This window comes from Corvus brachyrhynchos, unplaced genomic scaffold (assembly GCF_000691975.1).
Source record: "Corvus brachyrhynchos isolate BGI_N302 unplaced genomic scaffold, ASM69197v1 scaffold220, whole genome shotgun sequence".
Taxonomy (NCBI): domain Eukaryota; kingdom Metazoa; phylum Chordata; class Aves; order Passeriformes; family Corvidae; genus Corvus; species Corvus brachyrhynchos.
The window spans coordinates 150,663-173,768 of NW_008236209.1; the positions used below are offsets into that span (position 1 = coordinate 150,663).

Below are 23,106 nucleotides of genomic sequence, written 5' to 3' on the forward strand. Positions count from 1 at the left end.
CCTCCGCCGGCCGCGGGCGGGAGGCACCGGGCGGCCCCGGGGAGAGCAAGAAGCGGACTGCAAAGGGGAAAGGGACATGGGAAAGGGAAGAAGAGAGAGGCCGGGGGTGGGGGGGAGGAGGGGGAAGGAAAGGGAAAAGGGAGAGGGAAAAAGTGAATCGGGAAGGGGAAGGGGAAGGGGAAAGGAAAGGAAAAGGAAAAGGAAAAGGAAAAGGAAAAGGAAAAGGAAAGGAATAAAGGAGAGGAAAAGAAAAATTTACATGGACAGGAAAGGATGGGACAAGGAAGAAATACCCACGCTATTGGAACAGCAATTGCAGCAGGTTTGCACCACTGAGAAGAGAAACACTGCAGAAGGGCCCATAAATAAAGCACAGTTCAGTTGAGGCAGTGAGAGCTCAGAGATGATGTATCCTCTGCTGCCTGTGCCCATCTGTTGGGGGAACATTCTCCTGCAAGGAACAGGAAAATCCCCAGATACTTCAGCACACCAGCAGGCTGCAGCATGGACAGGGAACGGAGCACTGCACTGATACCCAGGGTGAAGCCCAGCTGTAGGTCCCAACCCCATGCAGGGACACCCCACACACCTGGAGCCAGGAGTCTCTGGGACACTGGGTCACTCTGAATTCAGGCAGAGCCATTCTCCAGTGCTTGTGCTGGTTGGTGTTGGGCAGGAGCTCTTGCTTCTGACGTTATCCAGCTAAGAGAGGTAATGTCACTTTGGAGTGAAGCTAAAGCAGAGCAGGTTTTGGGAGTACATGGATGGGGAGCTTAGAGGGTGATGATTTCTCACCTGCTCTCCCATACCTTCAGTCCAGGTAGTTTGTTGGAGGTTGCAGGCACCTCCAACAGCACAAATAACCTCTATGCTGCCCATGATAGTAACGACCCTCTGCATACTCTATGATCGTTCTGGACAGCCAGGTTTAATCCAGCTATTGATTTATCTTGCAGATACTGTTCTTAGTTCACAAAATTCAGACCTTGCCAGAAGTTCTGTTGTTGTATTAGCAATGAAATGCTGCTGCTGAATGAAGGTCTTGTGCTTCTTCAGCAGCAAATGATGCTTATCTATTGATCTGCTGTTGTTATATGCACACCAGTGTCAAGAGCAAAAGCAAACAGCTCCCATTTGTGTCCACCAGAGCAAGTTAGGCCAGGAGCTTTCTACGATTTTTCTCTTTCCTCATGATCTCTTCCCTGTCTCTTCTACACTAGACTCCACCTGGCCATCAGGACAGAACCCTTTGTCTTCCACTTTCCACCTCAACCCACCTGCATCCAGCTGGCACAGCCTTAGCAGTGCTCACTCACCGGACCAACTCTTGGGTCAGATACACAGCTCAGATGTTGAAGCCACAGTATAAATGAAGCACATTCATGATTTCTGCACTGGCCCTCAGTCCAAACCATGAAAGAATCCTCTAAGGACACTTAAGCTCCAATGAAGTGCCCATGTCTTTTGCCTAGTCCTTTGTCTCAGCAGAGCTGGGTTGACAGACATTCTTATAACTTGGATCAAATCCTAGCACTGGAAAGCTTTTGGAAAGTTTTGGACACAGTCTCATTGTTTCACCTCATTATAACACTTGCCTGGTTAGAAGGATGGGGCAATTCCCCTGCTTGCCATCTCTTTTAGGACTAACACACATGAAACAGCAAAAGATTTCGGGCTTCAGTCCTGAGCTGAAGCTAAGAAATAGTTTTGTTATTTATACTCTGCCATGAGGTGGATTCTTCCAGCTCACACCTCCAGCCTGTAGAATGGCTTCAACTTGATGGAGCAAGCTCATAGCAGGAAGGTCACAGAGTGTCCTTCTGCCCCTATGTCCAAATGTTTCACTGCTCCTGTAAAACATGAGAAGTTGCTGTTTGCCTCACTTTGTCTTTTGTCCACTTCCTGAGTTACCAGGACAACAAAGAGTAGGAGGGAAGTGCCTATGTGTAGCTCTGAAAGAGTAATCTCTATGCATACCCTCCTACTGGGAAAGATTGGCAAGCAGTATCTGTTCAGTGGAAGGTGGGACTTCGGTTTCCACCAAAAGCTGCTGGAAACCCTACCTTCCACACTGACCACCCTTCCTGCATGCTGGCAATGGCCAGTGAAGTGGTGTATTCCATGGCAGCTGCACAAACATCCATGACAAAAGCAAATGGAAGGCAGAGTACAATGAAGCCATGGGATGCTAGGATGGGATGCTAATATCATGTTTGAGTTTCCCCAGGATAAGGCCCTTTTGTACAAGTCAGCATCCAGGAAATAAGTTGGGAACTTTCATTTTCCTCAGAACATCCTCTTTTGCTCACATCTGCAACAAGAACAGAATATTTGACCTTAACGTGCCCTGTCAGTTTCAAGACAGAAGTGGCTCAGGTCCACTAGGGTACTTCTTCGTATCTAAGGAGCAAGAGCCCACTGTGGCATTTGGAGAAGGGCAGAATTTGAGAGAACCATCAGGGTTTGATTGTCATATTCATGGTTTGGGTAAGCAGCAGGATGGCTGTCGTGGAATTCAAATGTACTAAGCCCAGACCTTTCCTGATGTTACCCTTTTCTCGGACTATGTTGCTGAGGCAGAACAGATTCCCTATCCTGTGCTCATCTTCCTAATGATGATCACTGCAACTTCAATGCTGATACATCTTGGAAGCAGAAGGTTCTCTGCCTATTCTGATGCTCCAGACATGTTTCCAGGGTAAATGTGATGCAGTAAACCCCCTCCCAAAGGGCAATGGCCCTTTCCAAGGCAAACTAGGGATCAGGCATGAGGGAGGATCACCCATAAGAATGCTGCTTAGTCTCCTTGTCAAGATGTTCCAAACACAGGAGCTTATAGAAGGAACAGATGGCAGAGGCTCTGCCTGAGAGGACTCCTCAGTCTCAGAAAAGCTGGCAACACAGGAGAAAAGTCAGAAGGAAGCATAAGCACTCTGCCTGTGCCATGTCTTGCCCACCATCTCAGCTGTCCTACCTCAAGCCTTCTTCTGCATGAGGCTTCCGAGGGGAGCTAGGAAGAAGCAAAACTCATGTCTTCACTTGGCATTCTAATTTGACAATACTTCGGGAAAAAAAATAATTAGAAGAAATTGTTTTCATTTCACTGCAAAATTTAAACTCGAGCTTGAGAGGTTTGAGTTTTTATCCAGCTTTTGAGGTCTCCTCTCACAGCAAACAGGAGAGGAGCACATGAGTGTGAAGGAAGTTACTGAAGGCTCAGAACGTTTCAAAAATTAAGTGGGTTATAAATCAAAGTTAGATAAAGAAGTTAGAAACCTTGAATTTATTAAAGCCAAGAAAGAAAATGCACATGGAGGATCAGAGAAACACCCAGAGACGGACACACCATGTTGCCTGTTTTGAGTATTTGAAAATTGTGGAGTGTGACCACAGTACTGCAGAACGAGCTTTCAAAGCTATGAGATGGCACTGCACGACAGGTGAGGACCGTTCCCCCATCCTATCTTTCAGCAGTTTAAGATTCCTATTTTTAAAAATACTTTCCACCACAACCATTTTACGATTAGTTTGCAAATAGAAAAATAAAATCTCAGAAAAATGGAGGAAATCACATGGTCAGTGCCAGAAGACTGGAAACAACTGATTTCTTATGCGATAGGCCTTCTGGGATTATCAATCTCTCTCTCTCTCTACATATATGCTCTTAAAACTGTGCTGCTGCAGCAGGCTCCAAGAAAGGCATCACTGGGCAACAAAAGGCCAGGGAGACAGTTCTGGAATGAGCACATTTTCATGCTGCTTAGCTTGAAGCATTTTAACTTCTGAAGAGAAGAAAGGCCCTTTTCATGTTTAGACCTTCCAGGGGAAAAAAAAAAAAGCAGGAGCAGAGCTATTGTGGGCTGGACTTTTCTCACTGTGGTGCGTGAATATTCTGTATAATGCCCAAGGATGCCATCCCTGCTTCTGGCAGACTTTGTCTACAGAATGTTTTTTTCCACAATGTTAAGCATATTTCAAACAAGATAGTGATGACACTTGGTTACAGGTTTTTTACTGTAGGAATTTAAGTGTGATACAAAAGTCTTTAAATAGTAAATAATTTGATGGCAAAATTAATTGAACTCTGAACTAATTAATTTAGGCTCTGATCTTGCAAATACGAGCTATAAGAATCTACACAGAGGATCAAGAACAGCCACAAAAAAGATATCTTTTGACTTCATTAGGATTATTTTTATGTGTAAGGAACAATTTAATATGTGTTTGGCAGAATCTTACACAACAGTTGCAGGGGATGAAAAAATACTGTAGTATTAAGAAAACTTCACCTTCCCATTAAAACAAGGCTAAAACCTGCAATTCCTTCTAATAACGAAAAAAAATTATGAACAGGTCCAGGCAAAAGTCTGTTTAGACAGACCTCCTATTATTGCTACATGTTCTGTCTCAAAAGATGAGAATCTGTTAAGCTCAGAGTCAATATACTGTTTCCAAATTCCCCAGACTGAGTATTAAATCATCCATGCTCGGATTTATGTTATTAATACAAAAGATGAGGAACTGATACCAACTTTTTCCCTCTGATATCTGAATTCCTTTCAGAAGGCTGATCAAACTGGCATGTTACAATAAAAGAAAGGATCTAAGTTGACTTACCTCCACTTTCAGGAGTGCGCAGCCTTTCAAGAACTCTTGAATATTACTGATGCAATCAGCTTCATTTTTAGGCTCCAGGCAATACTAAAGAAAGAAAATCCACTGATCTCATTGCATTGCCTGTGCTGAGAAGGCCTGCATGAATATTGACATGTGCATTTTATACTGAATTAGGGAAGTTTCTTCAGGGGGCGGGTGGGGGTGGCAGGCAAGCTGTTGAAGCAGGAAGAAAGCCACTGAAGGAAGTGATGCACACACAGAAATGGTCGGCATCTTGTTTTGAATGTCAGCATATGACAGTGTCCTAAGTGACGGTGGGAAATTGATGGCCTTAAACAAGACACTGCCCTGAACCACCAAATGTAAGAAAAAGAAAAGGAGCTAGCAAAACTGCTTTCTGCATAATGAAAGGCTCCTGTTTCATAGGGTGGAGAACCTGTTATGCTGTTTTTTGGGGTTTTTTTAAACTTTTCTTCTGTGTTGCCAGTTCCTATCTCTAATTGGACTCCTTCCCTTTTTTATCTCCTGCAGATTCTTATCACGCTTATGGACTGTAAATACACGCCTTCTCAAACTGTAACAGGAGGCATTCACATGGCTTCAATACCAATGGATTTGCTGGTCTTGGGACAGACCAAATGGCACAAATGCCAAGGGCTATTATTTACTCCTGTCCTAATCTGCTTCTCCAGTGCATTTCCTGACTAACAAAGCATTTTGCAGTAAGAGTTCCGAAAGAGTGAATATATTTACAGTCATAATTAATGATATTTATGTAAATACTGATACATTGCACATCCTTCTATTCAAAACCAAAATATTCTGATCTCTGGTGAGCCAAGTATTTCCTGCCACTGACTGAACAAGTGTAAGTGAGCCAACTGCAACCTTGCAGGGTTTTCTTCTGGATGTAGAAACAAAATCAAAGAACTAAAGCTACAACCATACTTTGCTCTCAATTAGAAACTTAAATGTAAAACACCTCTCTCTGAAGCTCCTTGCTCCTCTCATTTACCTAAGTAACTATGCTTCAGAATGCCCAGGGCAGAGTTTCACTGAGCAGGGCTCTGTCTCAGGCTAACGAAATACATCAGAAAGCATTACCTTTTCTGCAGATCCCGGAAGAAGTCGATTAATGAGTTTACAAAGCACAGTTCCATCTTTCAGAGAAGTTTTCAGGAACTCCTCCGGATCATCTACTATTTTCTTAGGAGAATTTAAGACTCCTAGTGAAATAAGCCACGTTACAATCTGTTCTTCTGGATTCATGGCGGAGAGTTCTGCCGCCAGTGCTGTTCTCCTGTGCAACAGCGTACTGGAACCCACATCCGTGATTACATCTTCCTGATGCAGCTCAAGTGTGAAACTACGGGGTTTTTTTGTTTTTTTTTTTTTTTTTTTTTTTTTTTTTGCTTGGTACAAAAACCAAATCTTAGGAACCAAAAGTAGCTACTCTAAGGTAAAAAACTGTTGTTAAAATAAAATAGTTTCCAGCACTCAGTAGGAGACAGGGAAAGCAGATTGTTAACTACATCTTTGAAAAATCATTGAAAACACAAGAACTTTATATGAATAGTTATTACACCAAAAATATCTCACTTAGGGACTTCCTCCTTGTGGCAGCTGGCACCATATCACCTAGTAAACTTGGTCTGAGCTTCAGGTTATTGCCCAAAGAAATAAATTTCTTAATACTGTAAATAACAATATATTTACAGTGTTAAAACAGAATTCACAATGGTGATGTTTTGGAGGAATGTTGCACTAAATAGATATTTTTGACTTTATGTGGCAAACGTAGTTATTCAAATTGCCTTTTACAGTAGTTTTCTATTGTCTTATTTTTGAAAATAAATTCTGATCATGCACTTTATGGACAAATAATGCTTCTTTTCAACTCTTGTGTAGAAGTCCACATATAATCCAAAATGGTTATTTAGAAGATGATAATGTCTCAAAACAATTATCTGGATAACTTCAAAAAGGTCAGGAATTTAAGTCATTCAAAGCTGAGAATAAAATGCCCAACTATTTCACTTGTCTTATTAAGATGCCCCTTTCCACCACCACTTCAGGATCCACTGTAGCTAGTTTTCCACCCTGCCCAGGGCAGTATTAACCATCACTGCTTATCACAGCAAGTCAGAAAAGTCCAGCCATTTTTATAACTGTCCTTTCACAAGAACAGATGGAAAATAAAGCAATTCTGTTCACTATGAAGTTGGAACATCATGGATTGAAGCAATCCAACAGGAACAAAGTATCCTAGAGACCAGAATTTCTTGGTTACAATGTTCTGAGCCAATTCCTACCCTGTTACTTGAAACAGCTGTTTTCAAGAAACCAGTGTTACCAAACTACTTATGATTTAAAGGGTAGGGAAAAACAGAGCAGGAGAGGGATAAATTGTACAGTTAAATGTGCATGGATTTGTCTCCACTTTGCAGGTCTTATATGACTGATACTGGGACCTACCTACGGACCATCTTAACAGCCACCAATAAATGAGAACTGTCCTTTTAGGATTAGACACAATTCTGACCTTTTCCAGGATGAGTTCCAGGTCTCTGTTGTGTGGAAATACTCAGAACACATGGCTGCAGGCACTGTGAACAATAAAGTGGGCTACAGCTCAATCACAACTCACTGCTATTTGGTGAGGCACCTCTACTAACACGCGTGCAAAATATTTCAAAATAACGACTAATTGGCAATTCAGCTGGTTTTTTTTTCCAGTTGTCATAAGCACTACTGCTTTGCAGAAGGGAATACATAGACTATTCACTTTCATAATTCTTTTTTCAAATCTGTAGGTAGCCAAGACAACTGCGAATGCTGATTTCTCAATGGGGACATGCATTTGGATATAGAAGACACTTCAGTCACCTCATCAGAACACAGCAGTTTCTGATATAAAGAGACATACTTCCAACACTGGGACAACTCCACACCTGCTTCACTGAAGTCAGTGTTACAAACCTGAACACCCAAGTACTTCACCCACTCCCTCCTCTAAAGGAAACCTTTGGTATAGATGGGTGGGCTTAGTTTTATTATTATTTCACATGCAGCTGCTGCAGCCAAGCAGATATTAATGGCTGCAACTACAATTAAATGAAAATACTTCCCACATCTTGAACACTTACCAACTGCTTGAAAGACGTGCAGATTTGGATATTCAGAAAGCCCAAAAATTCATGGAGTTTTTGATTAGTCACTTCAATCCCAACCTTACATCTTTTAGAAAGGACTCATCTAAACACATTCCAGCTTGTTTACCCATGCCCGCACCGAAATTAATTCTGTGGCAAACCCAGGGTATGAAGGTAGAGCCAGTAAGGAAGGAACAGCATCTGGTCTGGTCTTTGGAAAGACTTCAACTTTGGCTATTTGCTGATAGCAACAAATCAAGTGAATCGTCGATCACCTCTTGCAGAGTTATAAATACTTATTTACAGCCTGATTTATACCAGTGATGACTAATAGCACAGTGTTATTTTAAAAGGGGCAGCATACACATCACAACAGCATGGCGACAGGAACAACGTAAGAACAGCAGTCACATGTTCAGACACCATTTTTGAGTGGTGCTTCTCAAAGTCACACATAAGCTTAAGTAATTAACTCTTTTTTTCCAGCAGAGGGAAAATACTCAACCACAAAGAACAGCACTGGAGTATTTGTCTGCTGCAAAATCTACTGATACATTTCAACTGGTAGCTTTCAATGATGAAGTTTGACTTGGTGCATGAGTCAATACTGTAGATCAGGGTACATTCTCATTAATTAGGATTTTAGGTAGGCATTGATCTTACAGTAGCTGCCATTTTGGCATTACACTTTAGGTAGGATGATCCAGTTCAGCCTGAACAGCAGCACTGAAGACTGTAGGTTACTGCTGAAAAAGGAGCCTGGTAGTACCGCATGTCAGCCTTTCTTGCAGAAGAGATACTGAGATCACTTTGTAACAATAACCCTCCAAGATGTAACACTAGTAAATCTTTACCACTATCCAAGTGTCTGAGTAAGACATGTTTTTTCTTTTTAATTAGACAAAAAAACCCCAAACCCATAATACTTGTTAACAGTAAATTTATTTGCCCTGGGAAATATGCAATTCTATCCATCTGCTACACAGATTTACTCCTAGAATCTGCAGCCCATAACTGAAGTTTAAAGTGATACCCTTATCCCCAAACCCAAAGTTTTAAATCTGTAGACAAGGTATGCATGCTTTTTCTTCTTTAGCTACTCATTATGAACCGAATGTTGTTTAAATGAAATCAGTTTATGTTTATCACAAAAGTCAGTATAAATTTTATTACCCGTGATTGTTTAAGTACTTCAGTTAAATTACGAGTTTTCTACATGAAATACCAATGCCTGAGGATTCCTCTCACATATATTGGCACATCAACATGTATGCATAAGAAAAATGCATCAAAATCAAGACAAAGTTTGGAATGAAGCACTTACTCCCAAGAGATGCAGTGCTGTCTAGTGTACATACAGGAACACTAATTATTCTGGGCATTCATCACTAACATTGTCTCAGTACACCAACACTCCCCATCTCTCATCCAGAAGGTCTAGACAAATCTGTTAATGTAATACAGCAGAACTTTTCATGGTTTCTTAGTCAAGTCCTCTGTATTTAAGAGGACTAAGACTCACTTCTGTGTAACTTGCTCTTTTTTCACTATAAATGGCAAGCACACACATGGGCAACCCAAGTACTTCTCTGCTGTAGGATGTGTGTGCAATGAATGGGCTCACTCTGGACTGTTGGAAGGTGCCAGCTACTGCAGACAGTGGTTGGCTTCCACCAGGAATTTTATATATGTCCAAGAGATCAGTAGTGCTACTTTCAAAGGCAACTCCTGAATGCTTATGCAATCCTCTAGAAAATGGTGGGCAACACTACACTTAAAACTCAGGCTGTATCAGCTGTGATTTGTTATTCTTCAATTTTCCAATGCATATCCACTGTTGCACTGCCACCTTCTAGTCACCGTAACTGGAAAAAGGAAATGCAAGTTAGTACCCTCTCAGAAGCCAAGAGACAAAAAAGATACATTATCTTTGAATTAGTTTTATATACACAGTGAATACATTGGGATTGTATTTGGTCTGTTCCAACAGTATGAAAGCACATCAATAGCTAACTACAATAATCAAAATGCCCTGAGGACAACTTGTATTAACGCACACTCCTTGTGTAACACTGTCTCCAGAGCAGGTATTAAGTACTGCAATTCCTGTGTGTATTCCCTCTCCAAATTCCACCCACCACAAAATCCCACCAGCTCTTGATAACCTCAGCATGCTGCTCAGGAGTTCAGTAATACACTGGTATACATACTGGTACTAACTTGTAAGTAATAATGTGCTATAAATTAAATAAAACTTGTGACCAAGGGAAGGTAGACAGACAGCTGGCAATTCCAATCCTGATTTTTCACAAACTTATTATTACCTTCCTTGCCATAAGTTAAGGTCTATTTACTGTTCCCTTAACATTGGTACCATGTCTGTTAAGAATCTGGAAACATTTATAAACTGAAGACAAGGCTAATAAGAGTGCGCTTTTGTTTCTAATATCTGTATTTATTACAACATGGTCAAAACAGATTTACTAAACTGAAAAAAAGCACTAATTTTTTCAAAAGAAAAGGGAAGCTTTTTCACTTGTCAAGAATAATTAAGCTTCAGCTTCCCAGCTAACAGAGAGAACTGAGGCGCAAACATATGGAATTTTAACGTGTTCTGACACAACCTATACGATGATTTGTCAATACCTTTTTAAGTCTCCTAGAATGCTGTGTATTAAAGACACTATTTGGTTTCTTCATTAGAGGATTTAAGACCTGGGTCAAACTATAAATTTAAAAACTGACTCCTAATGGTTTTTTGCAAGTGGGTGGGGGAGTGAAAGGGAAGTGCTACTTTTAGACATATTTCCCTAATCCACTTCAGTGCCACACTAGTGACATCAGTGATTTTTGAATGAAAAAGGTTAAGTTTTTTAACCTTTAGAAACACCTATTGTTCAGTGTCCTTTCAGTAAGACTCAAATTTAAGTACTTCAACAGTCACATTTTAAGAGGAAAACAAAGACAGCATTTGCTAGTGGAAATTTTATCAAGTGATAGAAAAATAAAAAGCTGGTTGGGGAGTAGCTTTTGTTTTGCTTAACTACATGCTTCCCCTGAACAGAAAACACTCGTGATGATTCTGTATTTAATCTGAAACACAATCCAGTACCCTGAAACAAAGCATATTTTTCCTTCATTATCAAGGTAACAGCATCAATTTATCAGGAGTATTTATAAAACGTTACTGGCATATTCTGACAATGGCATTGCACAGTTATTGAGCTGCTGTTACTGAGACTCTATATAATAACTTGTAACCCAACTGAGGCTACAAAATCACACAGTATACAACAGATCCTATCCTTCCCACAAGATAGGATTTCCTTGGTAACAGTGACCACCTGTCAGATAAACCAACTGTACAAACAACAGCTTTTTCTTTTTTACCTTTTAAAAGTTGTTTCTTAGAAGTAGAATTTGAAACTAACAGCAAAATAAGTTCTTACATTTACAAACTATTTAAAAAATTACATAAAAGAGTACACATGCTTCTTTACATAAATGCTTCTCTTGGAAAAGGTAGTTATCCTTATCCTCTAACTTGTACTAGATTTTATCAAATTCTGCACAGACTATAAATTACTTCCATTTTTTTACCAGCAGTTATTTAGTAGAGAAATTTTCCAGAAAGCTGTGTTAGAATGACAGCCACTACCAATTTTTCCTTATGAGTTTTCAGAGAAACAGGAGAGTCACACTTTCACATAAAATCTGAAGACAGCTGCTCTTGAATCGACTTAAATAGTAATTTTAATAGGGTAGACTTCAGAGCCATGAAACACAGCCGACCTAGTCTTAAATCATTCTGGAGATGCCTGAAGTCTGCAATTTAATCCCAGGACCTCTGCAGAGATCAATTCCTAATCGAAGATTATACTCAGTCTAATTGCCCATCCTGCATGTTAAACAAGACTGATTAAATATCTATACTGACATTCATTATTACAAGTCAGATTTTTATGGTCTGCTCTTACAAAAATTCATACTCGGTACTTTCTGCTACATGATGTAAAGTGCAATTGTAAACATGTTTTTTCTTTAGCTGTACCCAAATCGGACCCGTTTTTGCAGCCAAGTAGTGTCTTGCTGCCATTCCTAACCTGGCTGGCTTACAAAGCCTTCTTAAACCTCCTCCTCCAAAATTTAAACGGAAGTCAAAAATAATACTTAGCCATGAAGAACACCCATTCAAACCCACAAACACAATGACCAGAAAACTTCCTTGCAGCTATTACACTGCTGTAATATCTACCTTACATATTGGTACAGGCACCACTCATGTCTGCCATCAACACAGACGAAACAGCATTATTTCAGTGGTATCTTCTAGAAGTTATCCCCCTGCAATTAAGAGAAGATACAACAAATTAAGAAAAACACGTTTTACAGCACAAGTTAACCTACAGTAATTGCTCCCATTTCAAAACAATGGCACAAGTTTGGTTTGCATATTACTCGGTTGCAAGTTTTTACTACTTCTTTAAATGGTGGAGGATTCACTGGCTTGGAATGGACTGGAATGGCTTAGAGAGGTTGCATGGCTTAGGGATTCTCATTCCTTTTCAATGGTGCACTGCCACGTTAAATCCGTAAGTTGAATAACAAAATTTACTGAGGACTAAACAGTAGTACAAAGGTTTTGGGCTTGTGGTATGGTTTTTATTTTTAGTTGGAGGTCTTCATGCTTACTATATTCAAGAGCATCTTTTGAACTTCATGGCTTTACCCGAGTTACAGCAACTTGCCACAGGTTCTGCTACATGTGCTGGGTATCCCTGCAACGCAGTGTCAAACTAAACAGTTAGGCATCCAACTAAATGTCAAGTTTGCATTTCTTGCTTTAAACTCCCAATAGTTGAGCTGGTATTTGTCAATCTAAACCAATTCCTGATTTTGCAAGGCTTTAATTTTGTTAACATACTGTATATGCAGCCTTTTTAAACATCTTCACTGAAAGATACTGGTCACAAAATACCCCCTCCCATCCCTACGTAGGAATATTCCGTCTACAGTGAGCTGCATTACAGCTTTAGTTTCAAAATTGAAATTAGGTGCTTTTTTTCAGTTTAGTAAATGCTTTTATCCAAGAATTGTTGAATTTGGAGAATTTTTAATGTATTGAGGTATTTATCTTTTTTCTTTAATCTAGACAGCACTTCCATTGCCATGACATGCAGGTTGTCTTACTGTACTAGAAGAAGGTAATTTGTTTCAATTTCGATTTAGACTGAAAAACTAGTTTGCTTTGCTTACCATCTTTGCTGTTTCACAGGCATTTGATGCTTTAAATCAGCTGTGGAATGCTGAAAGATTCACTTGATTTTAGGAAGCCATAAGCCTTTGAGAAGTTGGAGAGAAAGACTTCTTTGCTTATTTTCTCCTTTGGAATCAAAGATGTTCCCTTAAAAGTGAAACACTACAGAGTTGCAAAAATTTGAAACAGTATGAGTAAGCATCATTTTGCAGCTTCTTTGATGGAATTGGCCAATGGTTTGTGGTTTGGTTTTTTTAAACAGTATTCTGTAGCTGACTTACATGAACATGATTTTTTTGCAGGGGAGATTTTTAAGCTCCCCATGAAACAGTACGAAGGCAGAATATAGTATTATCCACTTGCTTTTTTGGCTTAAGTGAATGAAATCCTCTATTTTTCTTTACATAATGATCTGAAGGCATTTTGTACTGGGAATATTGTGACTTCAAATTCTAGGTACAACTGAGTTTTATGTGGAATCATCCCCACCACCCTCCAAATCACACGCAATACTTTCAGAATGAGATGCTGAACATGTAGAACAATCCATCTCCATGTCAGATGGTTGGATGTTGTGCAGAAGATCTTAAGAACAGCTTTGTTCCATTCATGACGAAAATCAGATGGAAGTGTGGCATTTCAGGGAAACTTTACTTTGAAAATTACAACACTAGTACACAGCTCAAGTTTATACATTTAACATCTGCTTTCTGAAAGAAACGTTAACAATTTTGAAATGATATTAAACATTGTTTTAACTTTTCCTCACAAAAGCATAAAAGTCATGGAGGGGAAAACTTAACAGGCAACAATAAAAAAAGGTTAAAAACAACTTTTCCTTTTAGTAGTCCTCTGGTAGTAAAGATAGAACAGCTTCCACATTTGAGAAGTAATCTGTCTTGGTCCAAAAGTTTAAGAGTGTTTTTAGTATCTGCTTCTGCCTCCACCTCTATCGGATCTGCTTCCACCACGGCCACCACCTCTGGGTGCCCCACGGCTTGAACTACTGTAAGAATCCCGAGGAGGTGGATAGCCCCTTTCCATGGATGGGGGAAGACCCCTGTCTTGTCTTCCAACACGATCACGGCCACTTGAGTAGACATCACTTCTGCTGCTTGAGTAACTTTCTCGGCTTCCATATCCATCTCGTGTGCTGCCGTAATCATCATAGCGACTGCTTCCACCATATGATGGCGGGGGCCCTCGAGCAGGTGGAGCACTACGTGAGTTACCTGCAGGGTCAATGGTCAGGTAATATGGCAACACCATAAGTTATATAGAACAATTTCAAATCTGAATTTACAGAATTGCTGTATTAAAATGTTTACTGCTACTCTTTCATATGTATTGAGATGGTCTTAATATAATCTGCCACACTAATGGTATTTAAAGTGCGGATTGCATACCAGGCAGTGAGTGGATTTAAAGACTCTGAAGGAATGAAGACGGTGTTTGTTTATTCAGGCAGGCTCTTTAACTGGGTATTCCAAACAGCTTGTTATTTTAGAGAAGAAACTCAGACATATTTTCCAGAGATAGCTGTCATTCTGAACTGTAGACTTTGCTTCTTTAGCTTATTTAACAAGATGATCAAATGATAACCAACAACTGCACTTTCACTGTAGGGGAAAAAAAGTGTGCCACTTCCCCCTAAAACACAAGCGACCTAGTGAAAGTTAGATTTTTTGACACCTGTACAGTTATATGATCCTCAAAATGGATTCTTACCATAACTCTCATATGAATCTCTGTAGGAGCCTCCACTTGGATGATCGGAGTAGTCTCTGTCACGTCCACCACCATATCCATCACGATCACTATAGGAGGAAAGACTACTAAGACTTAGTACAAATCACTAACACTACAGGCAAGAAAAAAGTGACGGGGGAAAAATCCAACAGTAGGTACCTATATCCCCTGGAGGGGTACTCATCACGTGAACTGGAATGACCATAATCACGATATGCGTAGTCTCGGGGAGGTGGTGCATAGTCCCGGGTATCCCTGGAACTGGGATAATCTCTGCTTGAGTAACTACAAAGAACAAAAATTGAGATGTTAGCCGTATGTCCTAACAGAAGGTCTGGAATCAAGATCCTTCTCTGAACAAAAAATGCTTCACTAAAATAAAACAGTGTAAGAATTTACCCATCTTTAGTGCTATAGCCATCGTCTCTTGGAGACATGTAGACATCTCTCCGTGACGGCATTGGTTCTCTGCGTGGAGGACCACCGTAACCATCTCTTCCACGTGATACAGGAGCTTCAGAGAAACAGTCCACATTTTAAATTTAATTAGCATTTAGCCATACAGAACACTCAAGGCAAGTGTCAGTAAATAGTTTAGAGCAATTTAATAGTATCTCTGGAGCCTACATTTAGAACACTTTGCATTTCTGCTTGTACAGTTTTAAAGCAGCACCAGAACAAACATACTCAAATTGCACTGAATTGTTCCCAACAGCTATGAAATCACATTGGTACAAAAGGAACCGAAAATTATTAAAACAATACACTATCGCACAGCAGACTGAAGTTAGAATCAATGATTTGCACCAGCTGACCAAGCAATTAATTTAGTCAGGAAGTCTTTACCTCTTCCTCCCATACTACTGCTACGCACTGGTCCTGAAGGTGCCGATCTTTTAGGTGGAGGGCCTCCACTTCGTGGAGGTGGACCTCTCTTCATAGGAAGTGGCCCTCGAGAAGACCCTAGAAGGATAAGCCACGAATGAATTATTATTTCTGTGATACTCACCTGCATGACCCTAAAGCCTGAATTACAACCTAAAGGTGCCATTATTACCACTACATGATCAACAGTAAACCTCTAAAACTAGACCTCAAAGCCTTCTCTTGTCTTCTAGCCACTATTAAATGCTACTGGCAGAATTGAGAGCCAAACTTTCCACAGCCTAAATTCCTGTCAAGAACTGTCTTTTAGAACTTATCCAAAAGCTACAGGGTGTGACACAAGGGAAAAAGACAGCTAATATCTGTAATCAGTCACAGCTGAAATGCTTAACAAGTTACTGTTCTCAGAAGACAAGAGCCACCTGGGAAGATGTACTAGAGAAGAGCCTACAGAGAGGGAACAGAGGCACTACCGAGTCTGTAGAACCTGCTACACAGACTCTTCAAGAGAGAAGCTTCATTACTTCCAGGGTTTTTTTTCTGCATTACAGTTTTTACCATTACACCTCAGGTGCTGCTTGCTAGCTCTTTTAAGTGATACTGAAAAGTCTGAATAAATAGCTGTATCTTAATGAATATCCAGTATCAAGTAATGTACTATCCTTACACTTCAGAAAGCTTCAACTCAACAAACAAGGTTTAGCTGCCCTAACTCTCCCTCTGATCTGGATGGATCAGCCCTACAATTTTCTCAGTTTAGACCTCTTGCTATTAAGAATGAAAGGCAGTTCCCTTTCCCTGGTGGTAGAGAATCACTTTTTCAACTTGAATACCAGAAAGCTTCCTTTCTCATGTGCAAGGCAGGAGTTTTGCTTTTCTTTCATAGGCAAAAGTCAAGTGGAGTGTTAGTTGTAGAAAGGAATCTTCATATTTGGAAGCCTTTTCTTAAGGTGTACTTGCCTAATCAAAAATTTGACTAAACTGCCGAGATCATATTTCATCATTTTAATAAAGAACAAGGAGTGCACTATTCAGCTGTTTGACTTTTTTTTTTTTTCCAGTAGGATTATTGTCATCTTCCAATGGGATTGTCTTGTATGTTGTCGAAGTATATAATGAGAGAGGTCAATACATACCCAAGTGACTCCCTCTTGAAGGTGGTCCTCTTGCGCCACTTCCGCCTCTTGCACCTCTAAGGCCCCTGGGAGGACCTCTGCTTCGGGGAGGGGGTGGCGGCCCACGCCTACCACCACTTTCAAAGGATGGCTTGGTTGCTTGTTCCACTTTAATTGCCTTCCCATCTAATGACTAAAGAAGAAGCTGCTTTACTTACTGCTCAGTCATGTTTGTATTTCTTAAATCAAGCCCCTCTTGCTTCACTATTATAGGGCTTCCATTTTATAAGTTAGAGCAATTCTAGAACTGATTTCAGTCTTCAGTATTAGTCCCCAAGTACTCAGCAGCATGTTGGGCCTAATTTCAATTTCTACAGTACTTCATTCTTGTGGTATTGATGGAAAAAAAACCACAGAGCAGCATCAGAAAGGACTTTCAGTGCAAACACAAGTGTCCAACGATTACGGCAGCCCCACGTCATTTATTCTGTAAACGAAACATGATATATGATCTACAATTTACTTTCAATTGCCACGTACTTTTGTACCAAACTAGGAGTGCACCCGTAGGTACAAGATTAAGCTGAAGATAACTTAGCTTCAGTCGGGATTTCTGGCAATGGGGAGGCCGTTTAGCACATTTTCTTGATGTCCTGATAAAACGGTGATCGCTGAAGTATAGAGAAGTTATGTCAGCATCTACACAGCAGATTGAGTATGACAATTCACCCCTTTTTTTCTAGTGTTTCAAGGTGGGTTTTCAATCAAGGTGACTGTCACAATTTACGCTATTACTTTTCCACAGTGAAGGTGCTTTGTGGTTGGGGTATTTTTGTTTGTGGGTTCTGTTGTGTGGTTGTATTTTTTTTTTTTTTTTTGGTAGGAAAAAAGTAGAAGCTTTTTCTGGAATATAGACCTGCAATACCAGGAAGTCTGCAGCCAACTATTATACCTCAAACATGAGCAGGTAGTAACATGTTGAGTAATTCAACCTAGTTAATCAAATTTCTGTATAATCTTTAGATACCACATGTTTGGATATTACAGCAGAACCAAGATCATGAGCTCTGCTGAAATTAGGTTACTGCATGCCTATCCTGGCAAACATGGTTCATTTGCTTTCTTTAGCAGTTATATATTTAACTTTGCCATGACAACTAATTAATTATCAGGCAGAAAGTGTTCATCGCGCTTCTTTGCTGCAATAAATGAACACAAACATGACTGCTAGTAATGTGTTAATCTGCACTGCTAGTAGTATTTTATTGACGTACTGAATGTTTCTCGTTCTCTATCAAAATCTAGCTCTGAAAATTCACTGTAGTAGTGCACGTATTTTGCCACCTCATGGAGTTGTAGCACTTCTTTGAAAACCTGTGTGTACGTACACAGGTCCAACTTGATCCATTGTGAGGGGAAAAAAGTAAGAAATACCAGCAAAATCATACTGGTCTTGGCTTTGACTTCATGAAATACTTTACTTATGGACAGTTTCTCAAAAAGCCTTTTGGTGTGACAAACTGAAACATCCCAGGAGTGAGCATTAGTATCTCCAATCACTGGAACTTCTCAGTTTGCTTAATATTGATTTGCCATCATAATTAATCTCTCAGTTTCATCCTTCTCAAGCAGTAACAGTGGGCTTGAAGCCTTAAGCTTTGCTATGGCCACTGCTGTCCTCAATTTCATGGAAGACGCTTGACAGCTTGTTTCAAGTTTAGAAAGCAACACTGTCCCCTTCTGCTAGCATGGGTTCTGAAAACCTGAATGCTGGGTTCAAGTTCTTTTCATTTCTGTTACGTAGGAGGTACAGTTTTCCTTATAATTTCTCCTCCTATTTTCTTCTGCCTTGTACTTACACATCTTACCTTGGCAAAAGATAGTTTCTTTGCAGACTGCTTTACACAAGCAGTCTTAAAAAGCTATTCCATAGGTCCAGAAAGACCTTTCACTAGGTACAGGAACATTTTTTGTTAACCAGAAAATATTTGTCATAGTTTGTCCTATTTCAAAGCAGAGGGGACAACATTTTACAGTTTCTTAGCTCAAAGAAAGGTCTTATCTCACCAAACATAAAAGTCACACAACCCATCTCAGAATAAGGAAGCTTTTTCAATGAGCTCAAAGCACCAGCAGTCAACATGAGCACTCATTAGTTTGTTTTTATAACCTTGATTCAGAGTGTTATAGCAGCATTTTTAGTATGATACAAGCACCAGAAAGTGAAGTCACCTTGGTGCTAAAAAGCATTGAATTTAAGATACAAGTCATTTAAGGACAATAATAGATTGGCAATCAAAGTCTCCTATATGTGGAATGAATAATCTGTACAGATTTGTAAAGTGAGACAGGGAACCTTAACCAAACACAATTAGAGAACTGTCCTGCAAACTGTTCCACATTCCAACAGAAAAGATGAATGAAATTTGCATAATTTTGGGAGTGGGGCAAGAAATCAAGTATTTCAAAGAAACTGTTACAATAACTTGAATGAAGCTGGTCCTAACACCACACAGGGCTTTCCTCTCCAATGGATCATTTCACTGGTGATGCTGCAATGACTCCATTTCTCCATGTTCCTTGATGGCACATTAAGTGAGTTTCCCTTAAGATTCACTTCTTAAGAGGCCAAGCTTCTGTGCATTGTATCACTTCTTCACCAAAGAACATAAAACACTTTCTGCCAATTAGAGTAAGACAACCTTCTGTAGGAGTACAGTTTACACTGTAGGGATTGTAGCATCTGCTTCGATCCTCTTAACACAGAACAGCTGGCTTGGCAGGCCTACACTGGAATTAAATCTTTGGTTTGTGCTGATCTTTTGCTTGAGGTCATATCCTCTCTTTAATTATCCATTTCTTCTTAAGGACTTAGAAGATCATGAGAACAGCCCACTGCACCCAACAACCACTAGACCTGGGAGTATCCACATTTGTGTCCAGATAAGCATGTGCATTTCGTGGCATCAGCATGTAGATTTGACTGCCATCATTTAAGATTCTTCTTAAAGAAAGCTGGGAAGCTGCTACAAAGTACTTCTACATTTCTTTTGCACTGCTCAGGCATGTTAGCATTGATTCAATTCAGCAGACAAAGTAATTGAAAAAAGGAAAAATCTCTACCCCAACTCTAAAATAATTATCTCCCGATCTCTTTCTGCAGGACAAACTTATCTTCAACAAGCAAGCTTTGACTGGTCTATGCTTATCCCAATATAGAGTGAAATATAGTTATTCACTTATTATCCCTCACCCAAATTGGTGCAAAACTCAGGATACATGATTTTCATAAACATTTGCGAAGTAAAAAATCAAATGCAAATTCATTCTTGCAGAATCTATTGGAGTCAGCCTCTTCTACTGGCTACAGCTTCAAATTCCTTTGGGATTACAGAATGAGCAATCGACAGGCAGTGCAGAACTCTTCCCCCTGGCTGGACAGATCGCCTAACTCCTTACAGACTGCTTGAACTGCAGTCTGCACAGTGCTTCTGCTGCTGCTTCTCAAGTGCATTAAAATCTCAAGAATGCTCCAATCCATCTTTTCCAAATGGACAAAGAAACCTTCAAGTTGTGATTTATGACAATGACCTCTTCTCACACCAGGCCTCAAACACTGCTCTTCCTCAGACCTTGAGTGCAGAGTCCTTTTGGAGTACAAGCAGTAACTGTTGTCCAGAAGGCTTTCTGAAGATGAGAATGAGAGACCACCTCATGAATATCTTTCATGTCCATGGTTAAAGCAAGTTGGACCAGAGGACATTCTAGGCCAAATCCCATTTGAGAATGTTCTTTTCATACACTACTTGCTGTTCTAATTTCAAAGCAGATGAAGGTACTTCTAGATTTACAGTGAAGACAAACCATGAGAACAATGATCCACAAGGCCATCCCTTCTAGCATTTCTTGACAGTAATGCAGGTTGTGCATTCCAGAACAAGTAGACATTACCTCAGCCACAAACATTGTCTCATTTAGCTACTTTACCAAGCAGTACTCTCTCAAATGTTTCCAATGTGACCAAACACATGCCACAACATTCAAGATGTAGAACAGTTGGTGATTATTTTCAGAAGGATTTTGATTTGCAAGCTGCACTCCACAAACACGCAGATTAGTGACTGAGTTCCTTTCAGTCTGACAATTACCTATTGGTCCTTGAAATTACCTTATGTGAGGATTCAATGACTGTTTCAGAGAAAATAAAGTATTTAAGCACAGCAGTAAACAAGTCTTCAGAACTGTGGCAAACTAGACGGTGAAGAAATAAAAGTCAATAAAAGGAGCACCTCGAAAGATGTTTAGGCTGGTATAGAAGGAACATCATTTGAACTTGCCACTCTCTGCCTTGACAAAAACTACTTGCTTGTTTGAAAAGGAAGCAAGTCTTCAAAGAAAGTAACCCTGATTGTGATAAGGTTGTCATGAAGCACCCAGAAACATCAGTACATGGAGTAGAAAACCCACTATCCTTCTATAACACATAGCCTGCTACAACACAAATATGACGTTTTACTATTTGTGTTCATGAACACTACAAAAAGCTCATTTTTTTTATTCCTAAAGTTACTTTACTTACTGACTGCAATAACTGACATTTTTCTTTCACTTCAACTTCTTGTACTAAGACAAACATATCAAAATCCCAAGTGTCAATTAATCACAATCACTAAATGTTTCTTCACCTTACTTGCATGCCATCTCAAGAGACACTGCTTACAAGGCCAATGCAGTGTGACCTCAACACAACCATTCAGATTATGCATGGAAAACCAGAGTCTGCAGTTCAAGTGACCTAAGATAGCTTTCACTGCCTGAAGAGACAGCACCTCTATGAAGATAAGCAGCTGTTGACCAAAAAATTGCTGACTTACATCTACCTTTTAAAACACATGCCACAACAGATACAGATTACAGCAGCCTACAGTTCTTTGACAAACTATCCTGGTATTATCTTGGAATTGTGCTTCAAATTCCTGTATTTTTATTTTTAAAAACATTACATTTCTTATTTCTCTGAAAACTAGACCATTGCATTTTAGGGTGTAATGAACAAATTTAGTCGCTGGCTAACTGCAAAGCTATTGCACATTAACTGGAAAGATGCTCCTCACACACACCAGGCAGATCGATGATGCAAGTCACAAATGTAGATTATCCACAGGATACCAGACAGCTCATCAATGTTCCACCACAGCAGGGAAGTCACAGTCAACCCATGTTAAGGGAACCGTTAATAGTTTTCAGGTAAGTCACTTCCCTGAAGTGTAATTTACAAAGTACCGCATTCAAATATGATCAAAAAGAAAAAAACCAACCCAAAAATCATTATTGAAACATGCAAGAATGAAGAGCTGATTGTCAAGAAGCCCTCCATCACTGATTAAGGAACAATAAGAAAAGAGAGTGTAGCTGACTGACAGCCAGACTTCATTTTCTATTGTCAAATCCATGAACAGGAGAAACAAATTTCGCCTTCATGAAGACAAAGATATTTTGTCAAATTTAAAGTTATAATTTGTCTCCAGGATGTTCTAATCCATTCTCTTTCCAACTTTTATTACAAGTTTATTTACCCCAAAGATTAATTGTCCTGGTCAGTAGCAAAAGCAATATATAATTGGTTTTAATTCCTACCTTTCCATTCATATCTCTGGCAGCATCTTTTGCATCTGCTGGACTCTCAAATGTGACGAATGCAAATCCCCTGGACTTGTTCGTTTCCCGATCTTTCATCAAAAGGACTGCAAAAAACAAAGTCACATCAGCTTTCCCTGTAATTCCCTGTAAGGAACACTTAACCTGTATTTAACCTTTTAAGCTCAGAACTTCTTAGAGGACATGTAAGCGCCATCATTTCAGATGATCAACGCCAAAAAAGTCATCATAGCTATGTTGTTGTTTGTTTTTATTATTATCATCTTTAAAAAATTTCTCTTTACCTTCCACAATGCGTCCATATTTGCCAAATACAGCCTCAAGGGCTTTCTCATTAGTCTCTGTGTTCAAGCCCCCAATGAACAGCTTCCCAGGACGATCTGCTTCAACCATTTTGATTCCGTAAATGACCTACTAAAAAGAATCAGGCCATTATTAACAAAACATCAGACAGCAATAGAGACCTCATAGTACATAAATGACTTCTGTCCTCAAAAGTACAAGCAATTTTCTTCAGAAAGATGTTGGGTAAGAAATATGAGGTATAAAAAACATTTAAAAAATCACGATTTTTTAAATGGAAGCAGTATTAACAGTTTCTTCTTCAGATTATATAGTGTGTTTCAAGGATATTAAATAGAACTTCGAAAAGTGGAACAAAGCACTGTTAAAA

The 23,106-nt window shown here is 39.7% G+C and overlaps 2 protein-coding genes and 1 long non-coding RNA gene across 6 annotated transcripts in view; 1 reads left to right on the forward strand and 2 right to left on the reverse strand.

Moving 5' to 3' along the window:
• Window positions 1-5,941, reverse strand: part of ARHGEF6 (Rac/Cdc42 guanine nucleotide exchange factor 6) — a 38,848-nt gene extending 32,907 nt beyond the window's left edge. Inside the window, exons 1-2 of one of the 3 annotated variants that reach the window (XM_008641403.2) lie at window positions 5,722-5,941; window positions 4,618-4,701 (exon numbers count right to left, since the gene is read on the reverse strand). In XM_008641403.2, coding sequence (XP_008639625.1) covers window positions 4,618-4,701; window positions 5,722-5,886 — 249 coding nt within the window. In that variant the 5' untranslated portion in view covers window positions 5,887-5,941. Of the gene's footprint in view, window positions 1-8; window positions 33-4,617; window positions 4,702-5,721 lie in introns of those variants that run through there. The other 2 variants (XM_017742094.1, XM_017742114.1) reach the window with 2 other exon arrangements.
• The window catches only part of LOC108448557, a 12,194-nt gene extending 1,704 nt beyond the window's left edge, over window positions 1-10,490 (forward strand). Inside the window, exon 2 of the long non-coding RNA XR_001864486.1 lies at window positions 7,431-10,490. This is a non-coding gene — a long non-coding RNA (uncharacterized LOC108448557). The remainder of the gene's footprint in view (window positions 1-7,430) is intronic.
• Window positions 10,491-13,656: 3,166 nt separating this feature from the next.
• RBMX (RNA binding motif protein, X-linked) lies at window positions 13,657-22,876 on the reverse strand. 2 transcript variants are annotated; one of them, XM_008641440.2, is made up of 8 exons: window positions 22,718-22,876; window positions 22,413-22,519; window positions 16,797-16,968; window positions 15,622-15,738; window positions 15,175-15,289; window positions 14,935-15,060; window positions 14,755-14,843; window positions 13,657-14,258 (listed from the first exon to the last, which is right to left on the reverse strand). In XM_008641440.2, the coding sequence occupies exons 1-8, from the start codon at window positions 22,824-22,826 to the stop codon at window positions 13,951-13,953; spliced, it is 1,143 nt and encodes a 380-aa protein (XP_008639662.1). In that variant the 5' UTR covers window positions 22,827-22,876; the 3' UTR covers window positions 13,657-13,950. The 2 variants fall into 2 exon arrangements, with proteins under 2 accessions (XP_008639662.1, XP_008639654.1); XM_008641432.2 differs by having other exon boundaries at window positions 14,755-14,858; window positions 22,718-22,875.
• Window positions 22,877-23,106: the final 230 nt, after the last annotated feature.

Excerpts from the sequence above, each read along its gene's own strand:
- RBMX (XM_008641432.2), bottom strand. The coding sequence starts at position 22,826 with ATGGTTGAAGCAGATCGTCCTGGGAAGCTGTTCATTGGGGGCTTGAAC. Across the intron at positions 15,739-16,796 it reads TTCAAGAGGGAGTCACTTGG|GGTCTTCTCGAGGGCCACTT; the intron begins GTATGTATTGAC and ends TTATCCTTCTAG. Across the intron at positions 15,061-15,174 it reads GGCTATAGCACTAAAGATGG|TTACTCAAGCAGAGATTATC; the intron begins GTAAATTCTTAC and ends TGTTCTTTGTAG.